The sequence below is a fragment of the Lampetra fluviatilis genome, chromosome 2 (genome assembly GCF_964198595.1).
Source record: "Lampetra fluviatilis chromosome 2, kcLamFluv1.1, whole genome shotgun sequence".
NCBI classification, from domain to species: domain Eukaryota; kingdom Metazoa; phylum Chordata; class Hyperoartia; order Petromyzontiformes; family Petromyzontidae; genus Lampetra; species Lampetra fluviatilis.
In genome coordinates this window covers 32,909,388-32,931,835 of record NC_136276.1, presented here as the reverse complement: position 1 = coordinate 32,931,835, position 22,448 = coordinate 32,909,388, and the positions used below count along the sequence as shown (strand labels likewise).

Below are 22,448 nucleotides of genomic sequence, written 5' to 3'. Positions count from 1 at the left end.
GGTGGGTTGTGTGCGTGGGTTGTATACGAGTTGTGTGCGATGGGAGAATCGAGTCAAGTCCAGTCGCGCGACTTGCGTGGGGGGGGCAGGGGGTGCCTTGCCCCCCCCCCCGCCTCCTGGTGGCCAAAGTTACGAGTTGGGGTCCCCTTTACAACACAACCACCGTGAGCTGTTTTCCACAACAATGTCAAAGAACACACCAATTATTGATGACGCGGCTTAATGTTTTATTTTATGAAAATGCTTTCATTTACGTTCCACGTTGTATTTTATTTTAATTAGGAGCAGTGATGTAAAATCGCAGAGGTACGACTACTACGTAGCTGTAGTTGCTGCATTTTTCAGAGACAGAGCGCCCGGACAGCGTTAAATGTTCGAGACCCTGAGCACAACAATGCGATTAGGAACCGCGATATACAAGGGCGTGCTTCAAAAAAACAATGTGAACACTTCTAAGAATTTGCAACAATACCACAAGAAATGTGTATCCTCCGGGCTCTGGAGACCACCTGGAGAAGATTCCAGGCTCGCGTTCACAACGATGGCGAACAAGTGGAGGCCCTGACTTTTTGAAGCTATTAACATTACATTTGTGTTCATGTTACAGTGTATTATCCGTTATTTTTTCAATTATGTGTTCACATTTTTTTGAAGCACCCTGTATAATAGCCTAGGTGCGAGACAAATCAAATATTGGGGCCACACCCTGACCGATTGCCCCACACCCCCTGAGCTGATAACGTGGTCACGACGCCACTGGTCAAGCCCCTTCAATATGCCCCAGTGCGGGCAATCGGGCTGAACGCGATGCGACGCGGATCTAAATCGCTTGTGTTGCCTTTGTTAAAGTGTGCCAGTGGTTGTGTTTGTTACGTGTACTCCAAGGATTGCTTCTCCGATGTTTTCTGGTTGTTATTGCGTGTTAATCCACGCGACGTCCGACGTTTTGCTGCAACGTGCAGGGGGGGGGGCATTTACAGCGAGTCATGTTGCTGAACTGAATCCGTTCGGTTCATTGAAGAAGCTCCCAACACGGCAAGCGAAACGTCGGACATCGTGCCGATCAAGACGCGGTACACACCCAACAATGCGTCGAGTAGCTGCACAGCCGACCTGCGGGAAAAACAACCCCTACGCAGAGTAGCACTAATTGCCCGTTTCATTTTTTTTTGCCAGACGCTGCGTAAAGATCAGACCCACAAGGTAACTCAAGTGCGGAGTTAGGCCTTCCACTAACGAACGAGTCTGGTTTTGCATGCAGAGGCGTCTCCGTTTACACGGCGAGTTAAACGCGAAACGTAAAAACTAGCAACACAGAGAAGTTTAAGAAATTACAAAACGATACAGCATGTTTTGCTTAATGGAAAGGAATATGGAACCTTTAACGAGACTATATGTACTTTGGTGATGTTTCTTTTTTGCTTGCTGTAGAAATGTAAATACATTGTAACATACAATAAACCAACACTTCCATCATAAACCGATAAACCTCCACAGCGGTCATGAGGCCAGTGGACGAGAACTTTAAAACAACACGGCACAAACTAAACCCAATTCCTGACCAACGAGCCTACTCGGTTGTGGCCACGGGGAAATGAAACACACCTGCAAGATTTGCACCCAACATTTACATCCCTCCAAAAAATAACATTTACATCCGCCCTCGTCCCCATCCACTGCTGGATGAGGGCCTCCTCAACACGCTCCGCCAGTCAAGGGGGAGCTGTTCGACTGTAATTGGTGATGGGGGGCCAGGGTTAGTGTTGGTGACAAAGGTGGGGGGCCCCCGGGTGGTTGGGCGGTGAGGGGTAGATCAGTAATTGTCTCAGATCTCACTCTCCACTGACGCTCTCCACGTGCCGCGAATCAAATTCAGGTTGCTGGGCCCACAGCGCAGTGTGCGTGAACCCACCACGCTGCCACCCCGGAGTGAAACATTTCCCCCCGTCGAATGTTCCCGATAGGAAACGTTTAACTCAATGGGTATAAACAGCGCATGGAAACCCCCCACAATGCCCTTCTCCATCCTCAGGCCAGTGGAGTCCTTGCGTACTCTTCACAATCCTCGATCTTTAAACCGCTTTTCTTTAACTAGAACTGAAATTGTCACACCCCCCCTACCACCACCCCATGTGGAATGGATAACCAACGCCATCTACCGAGCCGTTTCAGAATCCCCAAGCTTGTGCATCGTTCAACATTTCTAAGCAACAACGCCTGCCCCCCCCCCCCCCCAAGGTGTGAAAATGGAGTGCACAGTCTGTCACGCGGGGGGGGGGGGGGCACATGACCCACTCCAGCACTCGGTGGATGAACGATCGGCAACTAATAATGCATCGATTCTCAGGAATAGCATGGATTTTTATGCTTGCAACACAAAGCATCAATTCATCATGTGCGTAGGAATACATTATTTCCGTGTCGCGTATGCGCGTGGCATGCAAATGGTCTCCGCCGGCTTAGGGAAGCCTTCATCCAGCAGTGGATTGACCATGGCTGTTGATAACGATGTGGACTTTAGCAAAGCAAGCGCGCTCACTTTTGTCCAGCCAGTACACACTCATCCCTGTCCTCAAAGAGCGCCGTAGTCTTATGTAATGGCCCTTATCTGCGCACTCGGAGGCCAGATGCACGACACGCGCTTGCTGCTATGCCCTGTGTCAATTGCTTGGGAATCCAGATGAGTTTAAGGATGTGCAATTGTACACAATGGTCAACAGTTTTGATGTCACTGTGTATATGGCCTTTTAAGAGCCTAGCATTGCACTGTGTGGTGCAACAGTGCCTGGGGCTAAAGGTGTAGTGCTGGAGTGGGAGCTGGTGCAGCGGCATATGTCGGTGTGTAGTGTAGCGGGTAGTGTAAGCGGCTGGCGGCGCTGGTGTTGATTCAGTCTCGGTTGCTGGTGTCGTGCCCGCTGGCGCTGGCTGTAGAACTCAACACCTCCTCGAAGTTGCTGCTCGGCTGGCCTTCTCCACCTACCTTGGACTGCAAAGCAACAGACGATGAAAGCAATAATTAAAAAAATCACGGACGATGAAAGCAATAATAGTGGCGGCCTACTGGCTCAGAGGTCCAAGCTATTGAGTTGTCAACGCTGAAATCCTGAGTTCAAATTCTATGAACTATATTTATTTTACCAGGTAAGGCTCACCAAGCTATACAGCTCTTTTCAGAAGTCACCTGGCCACAAATGATAGCTCATCGAAGTGGCTTATCACGTGGACATTTATCTCAGCCAAATACTCTTAAACGCACGCTTCGAAATGTGGAGGGAAAAACCATAGGACCCGGAGAAAAATCCACATGACCACGGGGAGAACATGCACACTCCAAATATATAGCAGGCGTCAGGGTCGGGATCGAAGCCACGACCACTTGTATACCAGGCGAGGGAGTTAGCATCTCGCCACCGTGGCACCCAGTTCAGAACTTGCGATTAAAACCAAGTTCTTACGTGTAGGGAGTTGATAGTCCCAGCCTGGTCAACAATGACCGCAAAAGCACATTAACATCGTTGCTGTCTGTAATTAATGTTGCAAAATTCCAGCTCTGATAATTAACATATTTGTTTCACTCGCGGCGCAAAAATATTACTCTTGCGTGCCGAGTGGGCAGGAAAGCGCTTCCCTCTACTATGTGCAGACCAGAGGTCACTTCAAGGGATTTCAGAGGTAGCTCGGTGCTGATATGGATTCTCTGTCTCATGATGCAACACTGATGGCACAATCGGGATAAATCTCGATTTGAAGCTTTCGTGACTGCAGGAATCCATACTCTTTGGTTCTTTCGGTAAGTCACGTGGGTAGAAATAAAACAAAATAAATCACGACGTTTCGATAGCAACACAAGCCATCGTCTTCAGGTGAAAATCTCGACAGCCGCGATGTCTGCTGCGAGCAGCACGATGTCTGCTGCCTTGTGAAGAGAAGCTGTTACCAGCAAGAGTTTATATACGTTTTTGAGAACAAAGGTAGCCGAAGTAGTGTTAATGGGGTATTATAGTATAAAGGTAATAAACAGCGTGGCATGTTAAAGGAAATTAACTTAGATTAGCAAACAGAATCGGGATAAACTTAGTGAGGGGAAATTTTTCGTAAGGGAAAAAAAACACGACTTGCGACGTGACGCCATTGCCCCAAACACCAATTTCTCCGGGCTACGTAACTAAAGTACGACACTTTTTGTCTACACTCAGAGGTGGCGAGCCTTCGTCTCGTGAAATGACACCGATAGCAAAGGAATAAAAAAAAAATTAACCCGTAAAAACAAAGTTTTTCACTATAAATACTTTATATGCGTGGCGGCTAGAGTCCTCTCGTCCTCTGGCTTGAGATGGCTGCCACCTATGGGTCAGATGATTGCCTGCCACCATTAAGCAATTGGTAATTCAATATAATTAATTTTTTCCTAAAAAGTGTAAAATTTTTGAAACATTTGTACACTTTTAGAAAAACATTTACACGAAAATAAATTGTCACGCACAACGAGTCTGTGTGCAAAATGTCAGCTCGATTGGATCACGGGAAGTGGGTTAAAAAACGACCGAAAGATTTGCACGGTCGTAAGCGCGCAAGCAAGCAAGCAAGTGAACTTAATATAAAGGATTTAAAAAAATTGGGAGAAATTATAAAAAGTTGTAATAATCATAACGGTCAAATCATAATAACGGTCAAAAGCGTTGCAAGGCACAGCATAGGGGTGTTGTCTGCAACGCCTTAAGTTTCACCGCTGAAGAACGACAGTTGTGTGTCAAGTTGAAATCATTGCCGACAGGATGCAAACGGCAAGCCACTTGTGCACCCTGCGGCCGTCCACTCCTGTGACGCTACGGAGCTCGAAGTTGCGTCAGCGCGAGCGCGTTCGCCGGGATACCTTCAGGGTGGTGACGGTGTTCTCGACTCGTTCCTCGAATGACTTGAAGCTCGGCGAATTCCTGACAAAAAAATCATCCAAAACCCCATCCCCCATGGACCACGGAGAAAACGAAATATTAATACATTAGCATTCACCACACAGCATGACGCATATCGCATATCTGCCGCATATTAACCCCTCTCGTAAAACCCGGACCAGCATTTGTGCAGTCTTAATCTGCCCCCCCCCCCCCACCCAGAGGCGTTCGCAAATCTGACCTTCTCACACACAGTAATGCTTTCTTAATATCACGTACCGTAAAGAATTCCCCCCTCGTTTAAAGCAGTCTGCGCTATCCCACCAACCTATTTGTGCACACACGGGTGTAACTGTCATTTCCTACAGGTGTTCACACATCTGACCGTTTCACTTGTGCGGCTATACCTCGGTCTCCAGCGAATCGGGAGAGGACGCGCGTGTGTGTGTGTGTATGTGACGCTGCCCAACGCTTTACACGTGCGCACAAAAAAAACACGCTCGACAGCAAACAAGAGAGGCAGAGGATGTTACACAAATGGCACGAAGATGCCATCGCTTGGAGTGTCACCTTGAAGCCAAAACAAACTGTTTGTGCGTGCGGAATGCGATCGTGCGCCGTTGTTAGTTTTGTTATTTGAAATATGGCAGCAAGGCAGGCTTACCTCATGGCAGGCATGCTAATCGAGTGACGGATGGAAGAGTAGCTGTATCCCCAGGAGCGCAGGAGAGAGGCACAGAGAGGCTCAGTGCAAAGAGGCAGGCTTATTAGCGGATCATCGATTAGAAAGGCAAAAGTCGTTTTAACAGAAGCACTTCATTTTCAGTGGCCCCTGTCGTTTTAACAGCACTTAACTCCCACTTGAACGGCCGACTTCACCGCAATGTGTTGCATTGCAAATCGCTTTGTTAATAATAATTATCGCCATTATCGCTCAATTCAAAATCGGGAAAATGATGCATTACCAAGCAATTTCTGAGTAACTTTAGAGCACTCTAAGTCCCACGCGGAGCCACTTAAAATGAAACGTAGTCATTATTACTCACACAAGCACCAATAACCACAATTAGATTATACTTGGGGGAAAAAAAAAAATGTTCAAATCATTCACCAGTGAGAGTATTCTTGAGATGAGTGAGTCACGAAACAATAATTAAGAACACGGGAAATCACAGTAATAACACCCATGTAGTGAGTTCAACTGAACGATCTGCCCTCAATGTAACAACTCACTACAGTTGCGCTACAACATAATTCGTCAAAATGTACAGCCCCTTCGTCAGTCCACGACGAGATGAAGTCCATCCCCACGTAGTGTCGGTCACTCGGGCTGTTTAACCATACTTCACCACGCTGGCTGCTGAGGCTTGGCGAAGGGTGCGGTAACAAGACGAGTTCACGTGCCGCTCGCCACCGACGTTGACTTATGGTTCATTAATCGAGGCCAGCAAGGAAATCGAGCTCGGATCGCGTGGCTCAAAGTCCAACGCGCAAACCACTGCGCCCCCGCTCACCGCTCGGCCACCTTCTCCGCTCACATCGTTGTGCAAAGAAAGCGACGAATGTTTAAATCGCCCCCTTTCCATTTCAAGCTCCGCGTGAACGCAGCATCGGTCCCTTTCCCATCGCCGAGGCGGTAACGTTTGAACCTTTAAAGCAGGTGCCTTGCCCCTAAACGAGAGCGTGATAATTCACCCATCCGCCGCGACAAACGACCACCCGTCCCATAAGGAAAGAGTACAGTACCTAAAAGAATGTGATCTGCAGACAGCCCAGGCGGGACGGGTCACAGAGAGAGCGAGAGAGCGAAAAAGCAGGGTACAAAGAGTTACAAGGGGGAACGTACAATAGCACAAACAATAGCGCACGAAAACCCCAAACCACAGCCGACAGGTTGTCGTGCTCGCCCTGACGGAGGGGGGGGGGGCAGAGGTTTGTGAATACGTTGTGTGATTGCAGGAAAAATAGCGAAGCAGTAGGAGGTGTGACAATACGCGCCCCCCTCCCCCCCAATGCGATTCAAGAATTTGTTGTTGTTTTTTTCAGCTTTCAGATGCGTTTTCCGGGATGTACCGAGCGTTGTTCGGCACTTTGTCTGACGTTCCGTTCCAGGTGCTGAATTTCTACCGCCAGATGGAATTCAGCTCCTGAAAAAGCTCCCAGTACGTGCAAGCGAAGAGTCGGACATTCGCACTACGACCCGAAAACCCATCGGAGAGTTCTGCATGTATGTATGTATGTTGAACTTCTTTCGCACCGTACGTAGCCTACCGTGCGAACACTTACGCAGTAGGATTCTTAGCGGCCCCTATTACCTGAACGAGTCACGGGAAATCCCTCACAGACCAAATATAAGAGTTGAACAAAATGGCTTCTTACACATGCACTTCGCGCGTGCACTGCCAGCTTACAAATCTATATCAATATATATTAACGCGTGAATCGAGGCATCATTAAACACCACCTGATAAACAGCAAATAAAAACAACAATATGCTGCAATACCTAAGAATGGGTACATGCAGGTAAAGATAGCGGCCAAGCCAAACCGCCATTTGGTTTGGATTTTTCCAAAGCACCTCATCTCATTAGTACTAGGGCGGCCGAAATTGTACAGTCAGTTGAACACATAGGCTTTAGCGACCAATATGTTTCACAATTAAAGGTTTTTGGGTTGGATCGTGTAAAGCGAAGCATATATCTACACGATCGTTCGTTTCTCAGTCCGCTTGTCCTGGTGAGGGCCGCGGCTTTTGATAAATATTATGAACCAAAACAATGTTTATTATGGATTCTGAAAATCGATGTGAGATATAAGATCCACGATGTTCGTCCAATTCCCGTCCCATCGTGATTATCGTGACTCCGTTTTTTATCCCTTCCAAATATTTCGCTTCCCGGATAAAAAAACATTTTACGAAATAACAAACTCGGTAATTAAAAGTTGCAAAATAATAGTATTGCCTACACAACAACAACAAAAAAACTTACGTTCGTCAATTGTTAATTGTGCACCGCTGCCAATGCAGCGTCACAAAATTATTTGTCTTATGTTACCCAATTAAGTTAGTGATTTGACAACAAGTTTTTTTAGATAATTGACAGGCATTGTATTAAATTTGATTATTTCTTCTTTTCTTATGGAACCAGGAGCACGTGCATTATAAGCATCACAGGTTGTAAAGTCACAATGATGAGGGGAGTCGTGGCAGGCTTATGTTAAGCGAACTGCAGTTGTTGGGAGAACATTCGAAGTGATCTTTATTCGCACCAGAAATACAGCAAAAGCACGAAAAAATACTATAACAATGCAGGATTACAAAGTTATCTAAAACTAAGATCGTGAAAATCAGCACATGAAATATGATATCGTATCGTGAAATATGATATCGCGGCAATGCTAATGTTTACAATACAAACCGGCTGCGCATGTAAAGCCCTCTTGGGAGGAACGGCTGCCGATGATATGCAACCCCATTTCCCGCTGTACTAAGCCATACTGTTACATAGACGTGAGTGCAGTCCCTTGGCCTCACAGACCCAAGGTAGGATGTGTGGGAGACGTGAAAGAGCTGAAAACACCACCGACGACGCACGAAGACACACCAACACAGCAAACGCAAATATACACTCGCAGAAAAAAGGATTCTTCCGACTCTGCACTGCCGCAAGGCAGCGGATCTGCATCACCGCAAACGTAAACACAGAAACAGCATTCACCACGCCGCAGTGCCATCTGCAGCGCGGAGATTCGCCTGCCCATGGGAATAGCATCCCCCCCCTTGCGAGGACACTATTGCTCATTGTGGCACGAAACGGCACGCGCACACGGGGGGGCAGGGGAGGGGAGGGGGGGTGGCAGCAGCAGGTGACATGCAACGCCGACGGGGGGGGCACAGTGAGGGGGCGGGCGGAATTTTGGCGCCGTTCTCACCTCGGCACGAGCAGACGCAGATACAAGTCGCTAAAACACGGCGACAGCCACAGGACAGAGGTTAGGGGGACCCCGTGCCACGGGGTGTCATAGCAGTGGCGTGGCAGTGGGCAGTGCAGGCATCGTCACCACCACGTACGACACGAAAGCTACAGCGGTCCTCCAACAGCCCTTGCAAATGGCCGGGCTAAGCAGAAGCAAAATCAAGCCAACGGGTAGGGCTCCAAGCAGCTCAAGAGGCCCCCATAAAGAAACGAATTAACATAAAAAGGCAATTTAAAATATCTCGGCTCGGTCTTGTCTGCTTCTCCCACCTCACTACACCTGAATTTGTAAACATTTCTCGGAACTCACTACATCTGAATTTTTCGTCTATATCTCTCCTAATTATCTCGCGAAGATTTTATACATTTAAAAGGAGGTCCTCAAAAGTAGATTTCTGCTGAGGGTTAGGGCTAACACCAGCACTGAAACCTCAGCCCCATTTTTTTTAGCTTAACTCAAAACATATATAACGCCAGATAAATGAACGAATGCTGCTGAGATTTCTGAAACCCTTGGGGTCCCTGCATAGCGCAAGGAGGTCACCGCCCTGGGAACGCACTCACTTCATGTCTCCCAACTTGCGAGTGATGGCCGAGCCCACGTTGGACAGCACGGAGGTGGTCTTTTGACCGGCCACCGTCAGCGTCTCCTGGGTCTTCTTGTACCTGCCGGGACACGGTACCAGATAGGGTTGTTCATTTCAATATTTTTCTATTGTGGCATCAACGATGTTCGCACGCACCACACAATGGGTTTTGGAAATGAGTTATCGGTTTGCCACACTTATTAAACATTTTGCATTTATCATGTAGTGCGGCCGTTTGCATAAACCCTTTGAGTGGAATCGTCCCTTAACTTAAAAAAAATTCGCGGCAGCGTCAATCAACTGCTGGATGAAGGCCTCCCCGCACCGTGTTGGTCGTGGAGAGGTTGCATTTAAAGCGGATTACTGGATTGTGCAATGGTGGAATGCGCGGTTCGTAAATCAGAAAGTCGAGGGCTCGAATCCCGATTGTGCGCCAACGCTCAACCCCTTAAACCACTCAATGGTAGATAAACAATGAGTATTATATTGTAGGGAAATCAACAGTGGCTGTTCAATGGTGAAACTCACCCAACCTCCCACCATGAACGTGTAATTTTTACCACTGGCTCAGGGTAGTAAGAAGGAAATTAGCACTGCCCAACACTCATTCCAGCACGAAAATAGCAGCCAGTTGAAGTGGCACAACGTAGCAAAACAGAGATAGAAAAGACTCGGGTCGGCCTTGATTGTGTAATGCTATTCAATGTGTGCATATCCTTGTAAGTTGTGTAATTAGTGGTAATAATTTGCTATATTCCCAGCTGCACAACAACACAGGTGACGTCATGCAGCACTTGATTTCCTAAAATTTGTCCTACACGGTTGGATATGTACTGTGCGAAAAAAGTTCAACATACATACGACCATATCCTAAAATTTGTCCTACATTGGATAATCTTTACGAGAGTTCTCGTACGTAAATTCCAATATGAAAAATCGAATCTCTTCACGTGCATTCGCGCAAACGGCCAAAGGCCTCCCTCGCTCCTGGTTGGCGGTGCCTAGTGGACAAGGGCAGTGGGGGTTAGAGTGGCGAGTGTGGCCGGGGGGAGGGGGGGGGGCGGCACTGACGCGTTGGTGGCCTGCATGTCCTGCCACCCGCGACTTAGGTTGGTGCGCAGTTCGTTGAGAGGGCTCAGGCCCAGCTTGCGCTTGATCTCAGCCGCGTGCCGCTCCTTGGCCGTTAGCACCTGGCGCAGCGTGGAGATCTCCTCCTCCACCTGCACGCAAGCACGCACGCACGCATGCATGCATGCATGCATGCACGAACACACACCCAACCATGCGATACAGACAGCCACTGCAACCTTGTCTCTATTCGGCACAATTCTCGATTATCCTGGGTAACAGCCGGCGGAAGGGGTGGCCCGGACAAAACAGAAACAAGGATAATGCACAAAAGTGGGTCATCTGTTTTTATTGTTTCTTAAAGCAATTGGTTAACTTGCAGCCACACGGGCAATGGATCACCGAGGAGCAACTTATAATTGTTATCATGAAAATAATTAAACCAGCACAAGTGTAAAGATATCTCAGTTAATGTTTGACTTTTCGCAAGCATGTTGTTATCCGCAATCCGGATCATCTGTCCATGAATAATGGAGCGAGCTGTATGTACCACACATCTATATATCTAAATCAGCTCAAGACTCCGGTAATCACGTGACTTCTGTGCCGCCACCCCCACTCTCAGTTCCTCCCCATCTCCCCGCCGCCCCCGGTGTAGGCGCTGCCCCGTGCTGCAGCGCCAAAGAAAATTGTGTCGCCTCTTCCGCCCTTCCCTCATCTATTCCCAAACCTTTTGGTCCCGTTTTTCTTTTCCCTTTACACTTATTTTCCTCTTATTTTCCCATCCTTGCTTGTTATCTGCTGCCTTTCCTGCTCCTTTATCCATGTCCAGACATTATATCCGTGAATGTACTCGTTTACCGTGGTGTGCAACGGGTTAAAAAGTTGGCAGTCAACACAAAACCCCAACTCCAAGTGCTTTAAATCCAAAACAAATACAAGACACGGCTACGGGGCTACGTTGAGGGCAGCAGAGACCTATTGTTGCACTGTACTTCCGTGCTCTCACATCTATACCACCTGCCCACCTTCAGAAACTCACACCATGGTCAAACAACTGCCCCCCCCCCCATGACCAGCACAGTGCGAGGAGACCCTCATCCAGCAGTGGATTGACAAAAGGTTTTGCCGACATATACTCTCCAAAAACACGGCATCTCGAGGACTGGTTTGACTGGTTTGGAATTTGTTTTGCATTTTTTTTGTTTAAATCTGATCTTTCTGGCTTTTCCATCAATTCAAAGTGAGATCTGCGAGTGCACATTCATGAAAACATTACCAAGTTATTTTTATTAACACACACACACACTGCATGAGTTGTGCTGTTATGGAAATAAAACTGTCAGTCGAGTTACTCCGCTGGGACAGCCAGGGCACCATGGTGGTGAGATCTTAACTACCTCACCTGGTATAAAGGTTCAATTCCCGACCCTGACGCCTGCTGTACATTTGGAGTTTGCATGTCTCTCTCCCCGTGGTCGAGTGGATTTTTCTCCGTGCCCTCCGTTTTTTTCCTCCACATTTGTAAACATGGCGTTTAGAGTATTTGGCTGCTATAAATTTCCACGTGTTAAGTCACTTTGTTGAGCTATCATATGCGGTGGCCAGATCGCTTCTGAAAAAGAGCTATATGGCTGTGGGCCTTACCTGGTAAAAAAAATTGTTAAAGTTTCATACTCTTAGGTTTTTTTCGGAAAAGTCACGGTAAAATAATAATAAAAATAAATAATAATAATAGAAATAAAATAAAAGATTTTTAAATTTTTTTTTATTTTATTTCTATTATTATTCATATTATTTTATTATTATAATTTTTTATTATTTTTTTTGCCTACGTGACTTTACCGAAAAAACCTAAGAGTATGAAATCTTGCAGTCACGAAAGCTTCAAATCTAGAAGTTATAATTTCTGCGCAGTGTGTAGATGCAGCGAACGACGAGTCAGCATTGCTTTCACCGCCGTTATAATTGTGACCTTCAGGGTTGCGGATCTAAAAAAAATCCCCCATATTTATTGACATATTTAGGGGGTCTTCCAAAAAAAACACCCGTCCATTATATGTGGGACATGGTTTATCTGCCCATGTGATTTTGAGCGCCCCAAAATCAAGTCACCCGGAATGCACCCAATCTCATTAGATCTTGTGACTCTAAGCAGGGTTTAGCCTGGATAGCGCGTGGATGGGCAACCGCCAATGTCTGCACAGGATGGGTGCAGTAGGAGGCGTTGTGGAGAGTAGAGAGCAGTGCAGCAAAATACATTGTTGTTCTGCACTCCTCCCCCACCACATTACCCCATCTACACTGACCTGCACTGACCAGCGTGGTGAAATATGATCAAATATCCCTCACGGACTGTAAGCCATGGGGTGGGGGAACCCTCATCCAGCAGTGGATTGACAAACTGGCTGTACATGCACACGCATGTGTGTCTCGGACACGCTGTGCATCCTGGTGCAGGATTAGACACGTGAAAGAAGGTGTGTGTGGGGGCTCCGAGCAATCGGTCGCCCGTGCCCCCCCCCCCTCCTTTCTGCCCCCCTAGGGTCGGACGTACCTTGGCCAGTTCCGCCTCCAGCTCTTCCCGCTCCGCACTGCTCACGCTACAAGCGCCGTCCTGCACGGGCACAGGGTCCACCGCCACCTCCTGCATCGTGTCCGGGTCCAGCAGACCTTCGCACAAAATACAAAAATGTTCCTCCTTGTTTAGCCTGCGATAACCTCTTTTCCCACTGCACACCTGTGCCGTGCCGAGGGCGTGTCAGAACCAGCCCGGCAAGGCTCAGGTTTGTTTTTCCACCGCAGAAGCAGACCGTACAGGCCTTAATAGGCTCTTGGTAACCTACGAAAAAAACCTGGACAGGTTCACACGATTTGAGCAAAAAAAAATCTATTATGAATCATAGGGGTCGCGAAAGACTTCGTGTTGAATATAAGTGATATTAAATTATATTAATTCATGCATGTACACCCCTATCACTAACAATGACTATAGCGTTAAACATGTGTGATGCGCAATGCATTACGAGGAAACAGCAATGCAACAGAGAGATGAACGATATTTTATGTTTGCTTATTACTCCATCAGAAATTAATTATCCCCTGCAAACGATATGCGGTGTGATGTCAGGTCGGTAATTACTAATTAGGCATCTGCACTGGGAAAGCTCTCTTCGCAACTACCCTCATTAAAGCCCGGGCGGTGACGTGTCGCTAGCGGCAGCACATTCACCACTTATTGCAGAGGTCCACAGTTCGATTCCAGCTACCGGCCCGACTAATACCGCGTTTGCAATAATAATAATAATGCGCGCTGCCTGCTTCAACAGTGGACATCAAATATTCCCCGACGCCATTCGCAAGAGCAGAACCGTTGTGCCCCGGACATAATCTAATTCGAAAATGACACCGCATATTACACAATTGGGATTATACACACAGCAGGAATCATCCTCCCCTACTGGCAGATTAACATCCCAGGTCAATCTTGCAAAGAAGACTCATCCTAATCTCTTGAATTTTCATCTGGTTAAGCAGAATAAACTCAACTTAAAGCTCTGCTCTGTTATCGCAAATGACATTGAACTAGTCTTTTCTCAACCCTGCACACAATCAGGCCATCACTCACTCTCACCAGTGAGTTCGTACGGAGGAATAGCACTCTACAACAGCACGACGCTAAGTTTTCACATCCACGCAAGGGCTTCTGGAGATGCGGACTCAATCTCAGCGGAGTTTCTGGGTAAATGAGTAACAGTGGACACTGCTGTTCGCGAAACGTTCCAATGTGCGATGCCGTTCACAACATCCGCTGTGCGGAGTGCCCTCAATCCTGCCGTTTGTGGGTGCGTAGGCCATCCGCAGCGTCCACGCGACGTTCCCACCGCGCTCCATGACCGTCATCCACTGGGAGGGTGCGAAACCAGGAGGCTTGCCAGTATGTTGAGCGGTGGCGTACGTGCGTGGGGCCATGGCAACAGGAAAAGTACACCTCTGACTTGATCAGGCAGGCATGCGGGCAATGTGTGCCGAGGCGTAATAATATTATACGTACACAGCTGTAAAGGGGTCTGGCTCGACGTGTAAACACGAGGCAACAATAATATCCCCGGATTACCAACGTTTTCTGGTAGCATTTATGCACGAAGGTAAACTATGGATCAGTTATGACTTGTTGAGTATTGACCAGTAGTTGGGCCACTTAAACATGCTCCTGGGTTGCCTCATGTTGTAGGTAAGAGCTCTCCACTTGCATAGAGAAACCAGTCGACTGCAAGGTATTTAAATTCTAGCAAAACTCATTGTGTCAAGGTAGAGAATTATGCTCTTAGGTTTTTTCGGTAAAGTCACGTAGGCAAAAAATAATAAAAATAAAATAATAATAAATGAAAATAAATCAATTAAATCACGACGTTTCGGAGGCAACACAAGTCTCCATCTTCAGAGAATTATGGCCAATAGATTATTTCATCATGATCGACTATGAACAATCCATTGCTGGATGAGGCCCTTCTCAAGCTCTCACCATCTATAGTGGTCCTGCGTTGTAACAATCTACCACGCAACTGACTTCATTGCTCCATCTCCATGGCGGATGTCATCCTAGAAGCCTTCCCTCCCTCGGCTCTCATTCCGTCATTATTCTCGACCGTAGCCCATCGTCCCTTTTAGCGGCATGTGCTGCCGAAGCCCGCTAACTCTTCTTAACCATTACAATAAATGTTCATCTTCTTGGTTCTTTCGGTAAAGTCACGTTGTCTTTCCGACAAACCTGTTCTTCACCTGAGGATGGCTGCTTGCGTTGTGGCCGAAACGTCGTGAGAATTATTTTATTATGTTTTATTTTTATTATTTTATTATTTCCCTTCTACGTGACTTTACCGAAAGAACCAAGAAGATGAATCCCTGCAGTCACGAAAGCTTTAAATCGAAATACAATAAATGTTAACTGCCAGCGATTTTGCTGCTCAAATATATTTCTGAAAAGCACTTGTCGAAATAAGACCCGTAGACTAATGATGGACGTAAACATTGTTACATTTTTGCACCGAGAGACAGACTATGTTGCTTGGTAATTAGTTAACTGCCTGCAATTATCCGCGCAGTGTCATGTGGCCGATTTCCGTGTCCACACTGCACGCCCTGTATACCAATTAATATTGGGAGCCAGGAAACCATAGATACGCTCCTGTCAACCAGCCCCACTTAACAGCAGAACGGTTCAAAGACAGAGGCGATGAGCCTGGTAGAACAAGGATGCAGATGTGCTTGCGTAACGCCACTCAGAAATGTTCTTCGCGACGATCAATAACCCAGTGAAAAAGCGCCCCGCTTAAAAGGGTGTCATGCGGTAATGATTGTACACTTTGCCACCTGTTGAAATGTATCCAAACTTTTTTTGTAATTGGTTGTTCATAATTATAGAGGAGATCCGGTGGTGCAGTGGTTAGTGGGGTGCACGATGAACCCCGACAACCCCAGTTTGATTCGCGGCCACGACTAATATCAGCAGTAAGTGGATATCCAAACTGTGCATAGGCCTCCCTGAAGCAACACGTACTGACCAGCGTGAAGTATGATAAAAAAAAAAACACTTTCACGACCAACACAGTGAGGTCTCATTTTCTAGCAATGGATTGACAAGGTGGTCTACATTTCTTATCTTTATTATGCATTTACAATCGCTGCTGTGCTGGCCAGGTGTAATAGTCAACAAACTGTATTTGAAAACCAGAGATCGCCGTTTAATCTCCTGGGTACACACCACAGCAAGTCCAGCTGCAGGTTGTGTGTCCAGTGTAGAAGCGTAGGCAGAAATACCCTCTAGCATGTAGCTATCTAGATCTCCCTCTAGGAGGCTTTTCAGCCAGCAGTGGCATGATAAAGCAATTTCAGGACTGCACCTTTATCGTTACCTGTTCTTTCATTTCAAATGTGGGTTTGATGACCGTGAAATGCTCACCCCAGAAAATAACTCATTTATTTGCAGGCAGGCTTAGCTAATCCCTCCAACAATAACTGCGTCTGCCCATCAGAATTTCGCACCTCATACAAAGTGACCGGCGGACGTGAGTGACATTCACAATGAATCGCTAAGTCAGCGCATCGCAGTATTCCTCACCATCTTTCCTTCAGGCAGAGGTAACAATACTGGACAGGGCACATTCCTCCCAGTAACAGCAACACCGCTGACACATTCACGTCAAACCTCTGCACATGGCATAACCTGTCAACCCCTTATCAGTGTCCTACCTTATTACAGACCAATTCAGACTTTATTGGTCACCGCGTGCCCTTATACATCTCAGCGTTCATTCTAAAAAGTCCCATCACAAAGGAGAAACTCAAAGACATCTTTTTTTTGCCCGTACTGAAATGGCTGTATGCCGTATGGAACTGAAAACTGTATTTTCCTGTACAAGAATACGGGTAAAGCGTATGGGTTGACAGGTATGACAAGGGGGGCAAAAAAATTAGCTACCACTTCCCCTCTTTCATTTCTCAAAGAGGCCCTCTTCCGGTTTCGATAAAAAAAAAATCCGAAAGCCGCCAGGCCAAAAGCTCCGTCGCTTCGCTATTGTTTGTGCTGGAAAAAAAAAATAACAAACAACCCTCAGCTGACCGGCTCCACGCACTCTCGTACGAGTTTGTATGTTTACAGATTTTTTTTAGTTTTATGCCAATACCCGAGGCAACGTTTCAAATGGTTTGCGCTGGCCAACGACAACACTCGAGCGCAGCGAATCCGCCCGCTGGCCTGACACGACGGGCTTGAATAATTCATAAAGCACACGCACACTGTCCGAGTTATTTTGTAAATGGAGATTAAGCCACATATGCGGGCATCTCCAAACAATAACAAGACGACGGCCATTTGTCACAAAAGGTGGCATATAGCCGTCACACCGCACTGCACTCTAAATGGATGTGCAGGAGGTGTAAACTGAACCGTCGTGGCTAAGCCGACTGGAGGGATACTCTTAGGTTTTTTGCGGTAAAGTCACGTAGGTAAAAATTATAATTAATAAAAGTAAAAAAAAAATCACGACGTTTCGGAGGCAACACAAGCTTCCGTCTTCACAAGCTTCCGTCTTTTGCCTCCGAAACGTCGTGATTTTTAGTTTACTTTTATTAATTTTAATTTTTACCTACGTGACTCCTTGCAGTCACGAAAGCTTCAAATCTACGACTGGAGGGATCCAGGCAATGGGATACAAAGGAGAAGGGCAGGGAGAACTGGACAAGGGTGGGTGGGGGCATTTAATTCCATGCACCACGGCCTGCGATTGGAAGCGCCCAGCTGGCTGACCTCGTCACGGTTGAATTTGCCCGAGTGAGACAGACACACATGGGCATCTCTGCTCACAGGAGGTACAGGACTGCTGCTGCTGCTAGTGAGAGCGTTGGGTGGAAAAAGAAAAAAACCCGATTTTTCTAGCGACAGTCATCGGGTTTTTTCTTTAATACAATTAAGCCCGATTTCGGGGAATTAAAACCTGGTATAATGAATACGAAGCTCTGATAGGCTTAGGCTGCTTCCTCGTCGGTGCTGCTATCGTACTCGGGGCCATCGGGCACGGGGTAGTCGTAGAATGCGGCGGGCAGGTTGGTCGTGATGAACACGAGCTTCTCCTCCACAATCGTGGGCGCCAGTGAGTTCCTTCGCTTGGAATGGATGAAGCCCATCGTTGAGAAGTTAGCGAAGTGCTGTTCTGCAATTAGAACCAACTAAACCGGATTTCTCCCAATCTCAGATGATCGGGTTTAATATAAAAAGACAATTATCCCCGATTGTAAAACACCCTACTGTGCCACCCTTGGTGAGAGCGGCTGGGGTGGGATGGACGCTTGGACTCTTTGGCTGATCACTCGCAGTACCGGGGATCCCGTGCCAACCCACGCTTTCAGCCATCCGATGTCCGCACCCCCGCGATTACTAATTCACGTGTTTGCTCACAGTGAACTCTATACCCTTGGCAACAATGAACATCGCTGCCGTCTCGGTACCCGCACTGTACAGGAGCAGCAGCAGCACGAATAAAACCCACAGCGGTGCCCAGCGAGCATCACGGCTCCGCGTGTTTATTCTCGTCTCGGTCACACGGGCGCGTGTCTCCCCACTCGCAGCTGCTCACCAAAGCGACATGGCTCCAAGCCCAGGCAGCCCCCCCTAGGGAGTCAATGTCGGCCGGGCGAGAGAGAGGGGGGGCCTTTCAAACACCCACTGTGGTGAACACTGCGTAACCAGCAGTGTTGATCAGCACGGCCTGGCACCACTCGCCACCAGCGAACAGAAGTAACACAAACAAATAAGCAGACGATACGCCACCTTCACGTGTCTGTCCCTCCACATGGCAAATAAAAGGTGATTTTTTCTTTTTTACACATCACATTGGCCACACGGTTTTCATTTAGTGCATAAATGCAACAGCGTTGGTTCAACACAAGCAAACTCTGGACCGGTTTCGATAATTATTCAGTGTCTTCGTCGGCAGAGTTAGGCTTGCTTGAATTAGTGCAGGTGAAGCTGCCAGATGTTTCAACGAAGGGACCCTTCTCTGCTAGATATGGATCCTAGTTCGAAGAAAAACTATCGAATACATGTGTGGAGGGACCGATAGTGATGGGAGGCATCGTCCAGAGCCAAATTCATTGGGGCCACCTAAAGGACCCCGTCCCCGTGTTATCATATTAAGGACTCCGTCAGCGTCACTTCAACTAATAATCCTCTTCAGCCATGATCAATCCACTGCTGGATGATGGCTTCACAAAGCCACCTCACGACCCTGCCATGTAATAACCCCCCGAGCATTGGCACATGAGCAGACTCGATTTCCCCATCTGCGTTCCATTCCTTGGCTCCCACTCATGATAAAATACACGCGATATAAAAAAAACACACACTTGGCTAGCTAAAGCGCTCCACCCCAAAAACGTGATGAGATTACGTGGCTCCATCAGTTGAAGTTGTCCACCAGATGGACTTCTCAACCCCCGAGTGTGTGTCTTCGGCTAAAGCGCTTCAGCATGATGGGATTGAGGCCCAAGCCAAGTAGCCAGGGTCCCAGCTCTGGTAGATTTGACAGCACCCAGAGACATTTCCAGCGTCTGCCCGGCAGCCGTGCTCGCGAAAGTCCGTGCGAAAGCAAGCGCTGCAGGTAAAGTGTGCATAAGTCGGAGATGGGATATCCAATTATTTAAGTTATCTTATTCGACTGATGGGATAACTCATATCTGTGTGTCGAGAAGAAGCCCCATCGCAACGCAGCAATTAGTTGAAGCCGGAAAACGACAAGATCGGATAACCGCACGAAAATTGTTTGGGAATAAAGTTGCCTCTGTTCCCACATGCGGCTGCTGGACGGGAAGTGATGCTTGGTGTCAACATCGGCTTCTTCAGCCGGTGGGTCTCGCTTTCAGAAAACAGGATGTTGGGGAAGCTGCCATTGTTAAAGGGGCTCTATTGAACCCGGCACGGCTCGGGAGACGCTAGGTCGTTGTTCGATTGCAGAAGCAGAGCCGTGCCCCGCTCAAGACTCTGCTCGGCCCCAGATTAATGTCTTGCGAGGCCAGGAGTATCACGGTTTAGTTCTGGCCCCGTACTGGCTCGGCTCGATTGTGCCAGTGGAAAAGGGGGGGGGGGGGGTGTAACAATTTCTTAGCCAATTGACTCAATCGACGAACCAGAATATCTATTGATATACTGGAGGAATCCTATGAGCTATAAAGCAATTGTTTTCACCACATGTCCAGTAGGGGCAGGTCACAACAACATCGCCCCAGCTCATCCCACGCTGCTCCCCGCAGTCGCCACGGATACGCGATTGATGTTGGACAACTCATTAACGGGGGGCCGTGGGGACGAGAGCGAGCCGGCTCGGGGAGAGGGCGAGACGGAGAGGGGGGGGAGACGGCGGGGGGAGGGGGGGGAGACGGCGGGGGGAGGGGGGGGAGACGGCGGGGGGAGGGGGGGGAGACGGCGGGGGGAGGGGGGGAGACGGCGGGGGGAGGGGGGGGAGACGGCGGGGGGAGGGGGGGAGACGGGGGGGGAGACGGCGGGGGGAGGGGGGGGAGACGGGGGGGGAGACGGCGAGGGAGGGGGGGGAGACGGCGGGGGAGGGGGGGGACGGCGGGGGGAGGGGGGGGAGACGGCGGGGGGAGGGGGGGGAGACGGCGGGGGGAGGGGGGGAGACGGCGGGGGGAGGGGGGGGAGACGGCGGGGGGAGGGGGGGGAGACGGCGGGGGGAGGGGGGGGAGACGGCGGGGGGAGGGGGGGGAGACGGCGGGGGGAGGGGGGGAGACGGCGGGGGAGGGGGGGGAGACGGCGGGGGAGGGGGGGGAGACGGCGGGGGGAGGGGGGGAGACGGCGGGGGGAGGGGGGGGAGACGGCGGGGGAGGGGGGGAGACGGCGGGGGGAGGGGGGGGAGACGGCGGGGGAGGGGGGGAGACGGCGGGGGGAGGGGGGGAGACGGCGGGGGGAGGGGGGGGAGACGGCGGGGGGAGGGGGGGAGACGGCGGGGGGAGGGGGGGGAGACGGCGGGGGAGGGGGGGAGACGGCGGGGGAGGGGGGGGGAGACGGCGAGGGGAGGGGGGGAGACGGCGGGGGGAGGGGGGGGAGACGGCGGGGGGAGGGGGGGGAGACGGCGGGGGGAGGGGGGGGAGACGGCGGGGGGAGGGGGGGGAGACGGCGGGGGAGGGGGGGGAGACGGCGGGGGGAGGGGGGGGAGACGGCGGGGGGAGGGGGGGGAGACGGCGGGGGGAGGGGGGGAGACGGCGGGGGGAGGGGGGGGAGACGGCGGGGGAGGGGAGGGAGACGGCGGGGGGAGGGGGGAGACGGCGGGGGGAGGGGGGGGAGACGGGGGGGGAGACGGCGGGAGGAGAGGGGGGGAGACGGCTGGGGGGGGGAGGGGGGGAGAGGGGGAGGGGGGAGAAGGCTCAAGAGAGTCACAGGGGACACAGAGCTCGTCGGGGGGGGGGGCGGGTGGAATAATTACGACGGGAGCTCAGGGAGCAGGGGGGGGAAATGTTCGGGGGGAGCCAACAGGGTGAAGGGGAGCGTGGAGAGAAGGGGGGGGGGCAGAAGAAGCAGGTGAGACAAGGGGGAGAGGAATTGGAACATCCAAGAGACGAGGGAGGGCAATGGAGGAGAATCAGGGGATGTTAAAGTGAGAGTCCGGGGGGGGGGGGGCAGCGTGGAGAGGCTGGAGGAACAGGACGGACAGCAGCAGCGGGGGGCAAGAGGAGCAGGAGGAGCAATGGGGGCGGAGGGAACTGGAAGAGCGTGTGGGTCGGGGGGGAGGGGGGCAGGAACAGGGGGATCAGGAGCAGGGGAAGAATCAGCGTGTGAGCAGGTGGATCAGGGGAACCAGGAATCGCAGGGGGATTTGGGGGAACAAGAGAGCAGAAGAAGCAGGGGATCAGGAGCAAGGGGATGAACGGGAGCAGTAGAAGCGGGACAGCCGGTGGAGTGAGGGGGGTAGCAAGGGAACAGGCAGGAACGGGAGGTGCAGTGGGATGATGCGAGAAGGGGGGCCAGGGGCGCTGGGAGCCATCGGGACCCCCGGGGTCGTCTCGCCGCCTGTACCTTGCTGCACGGCTTCCATGTCGGTGGGAGCCGCCGAAGTTGCGTTGGTCGATCTCGCCTCGCTGCCCGTCTCGTGCCGCCGCCGCCGTCGACGTCGTCCCCTTGGCTGTCTCGTGTCCCCTCCTCCTCCTCACCACCACCACCACCCCCCCACCAAACACCGTGCCCCGGTGACGTCACCGCACGCCACGAGAACAACAGAAACCACCCCCCCCGCCGTGACGTCACGCCAGAGTAATAACAACACGAGACATGCCGTCACGCCAGAGTAATAAGAACACGGGACATGACGTCACGCGGGTTGGCTGTCACTCTCTCGCGATACTTTGACGCAATATGA

General features: G+C 50.0%; 1 protein-coding gene across 5 annotated transcripts; it reads right to left on the bottom strand.

Annotated features, from left to right (window-relative positions):
* Nucleotides 1-203: 203 nt before the first annotated feature.
* LOC144945880 (tumor protein D53 homolog) lies at nucleotides 204-22,256 on the bottom strand. Of its 5 annotated transcripts, XM_078874496.1 has the most exons (9): nucleotides 22,109-22,256; nucleotides 13,082-13,197; nucleotides 10,528-10,676; nucleotides 9,434-9,535; nucleotides 8,826-8,855; nucleotides 6,639-6,653; nucleotides 5,557-5,598; nucleotides 4,874-4,934; nucleotides 204-2,986 (listed from the first exon to the last, which is right to left on the bottom strand). In XM_078874496.1, exons 1-9 carry the CDS (start codon nucleotides 22,125-22,127, stop codon nucleotides 2,888-2,890), a joined length of 633 nt encoding a protein of 210 aa, XP_078730622.1. In that variant the 5' UTR covers nucleotides 22,128-22,256; the 3' UTR covers nucleotides 204-2,887. The 5 variants fall into 5 exon arrangements, with proteins under 5 accessions (XP_078730622.1, XP_078730631.1, XP_078730639.1 ...); XM_078874505.1 differs by lacking the exon at nucleotides 8,826-8,855 and having other exon boundaries at nucleotides 22,109-22,255; XM_078874513.1 differs by lacking the exons at nucleotides 6,639-6,653; nucleotides 8,826-8,855 and having other exon boundaries at nucleotides 22,109-22,254.
* Nucleotides 22,257-22,448: the final 192 nt, after the last annotated feature.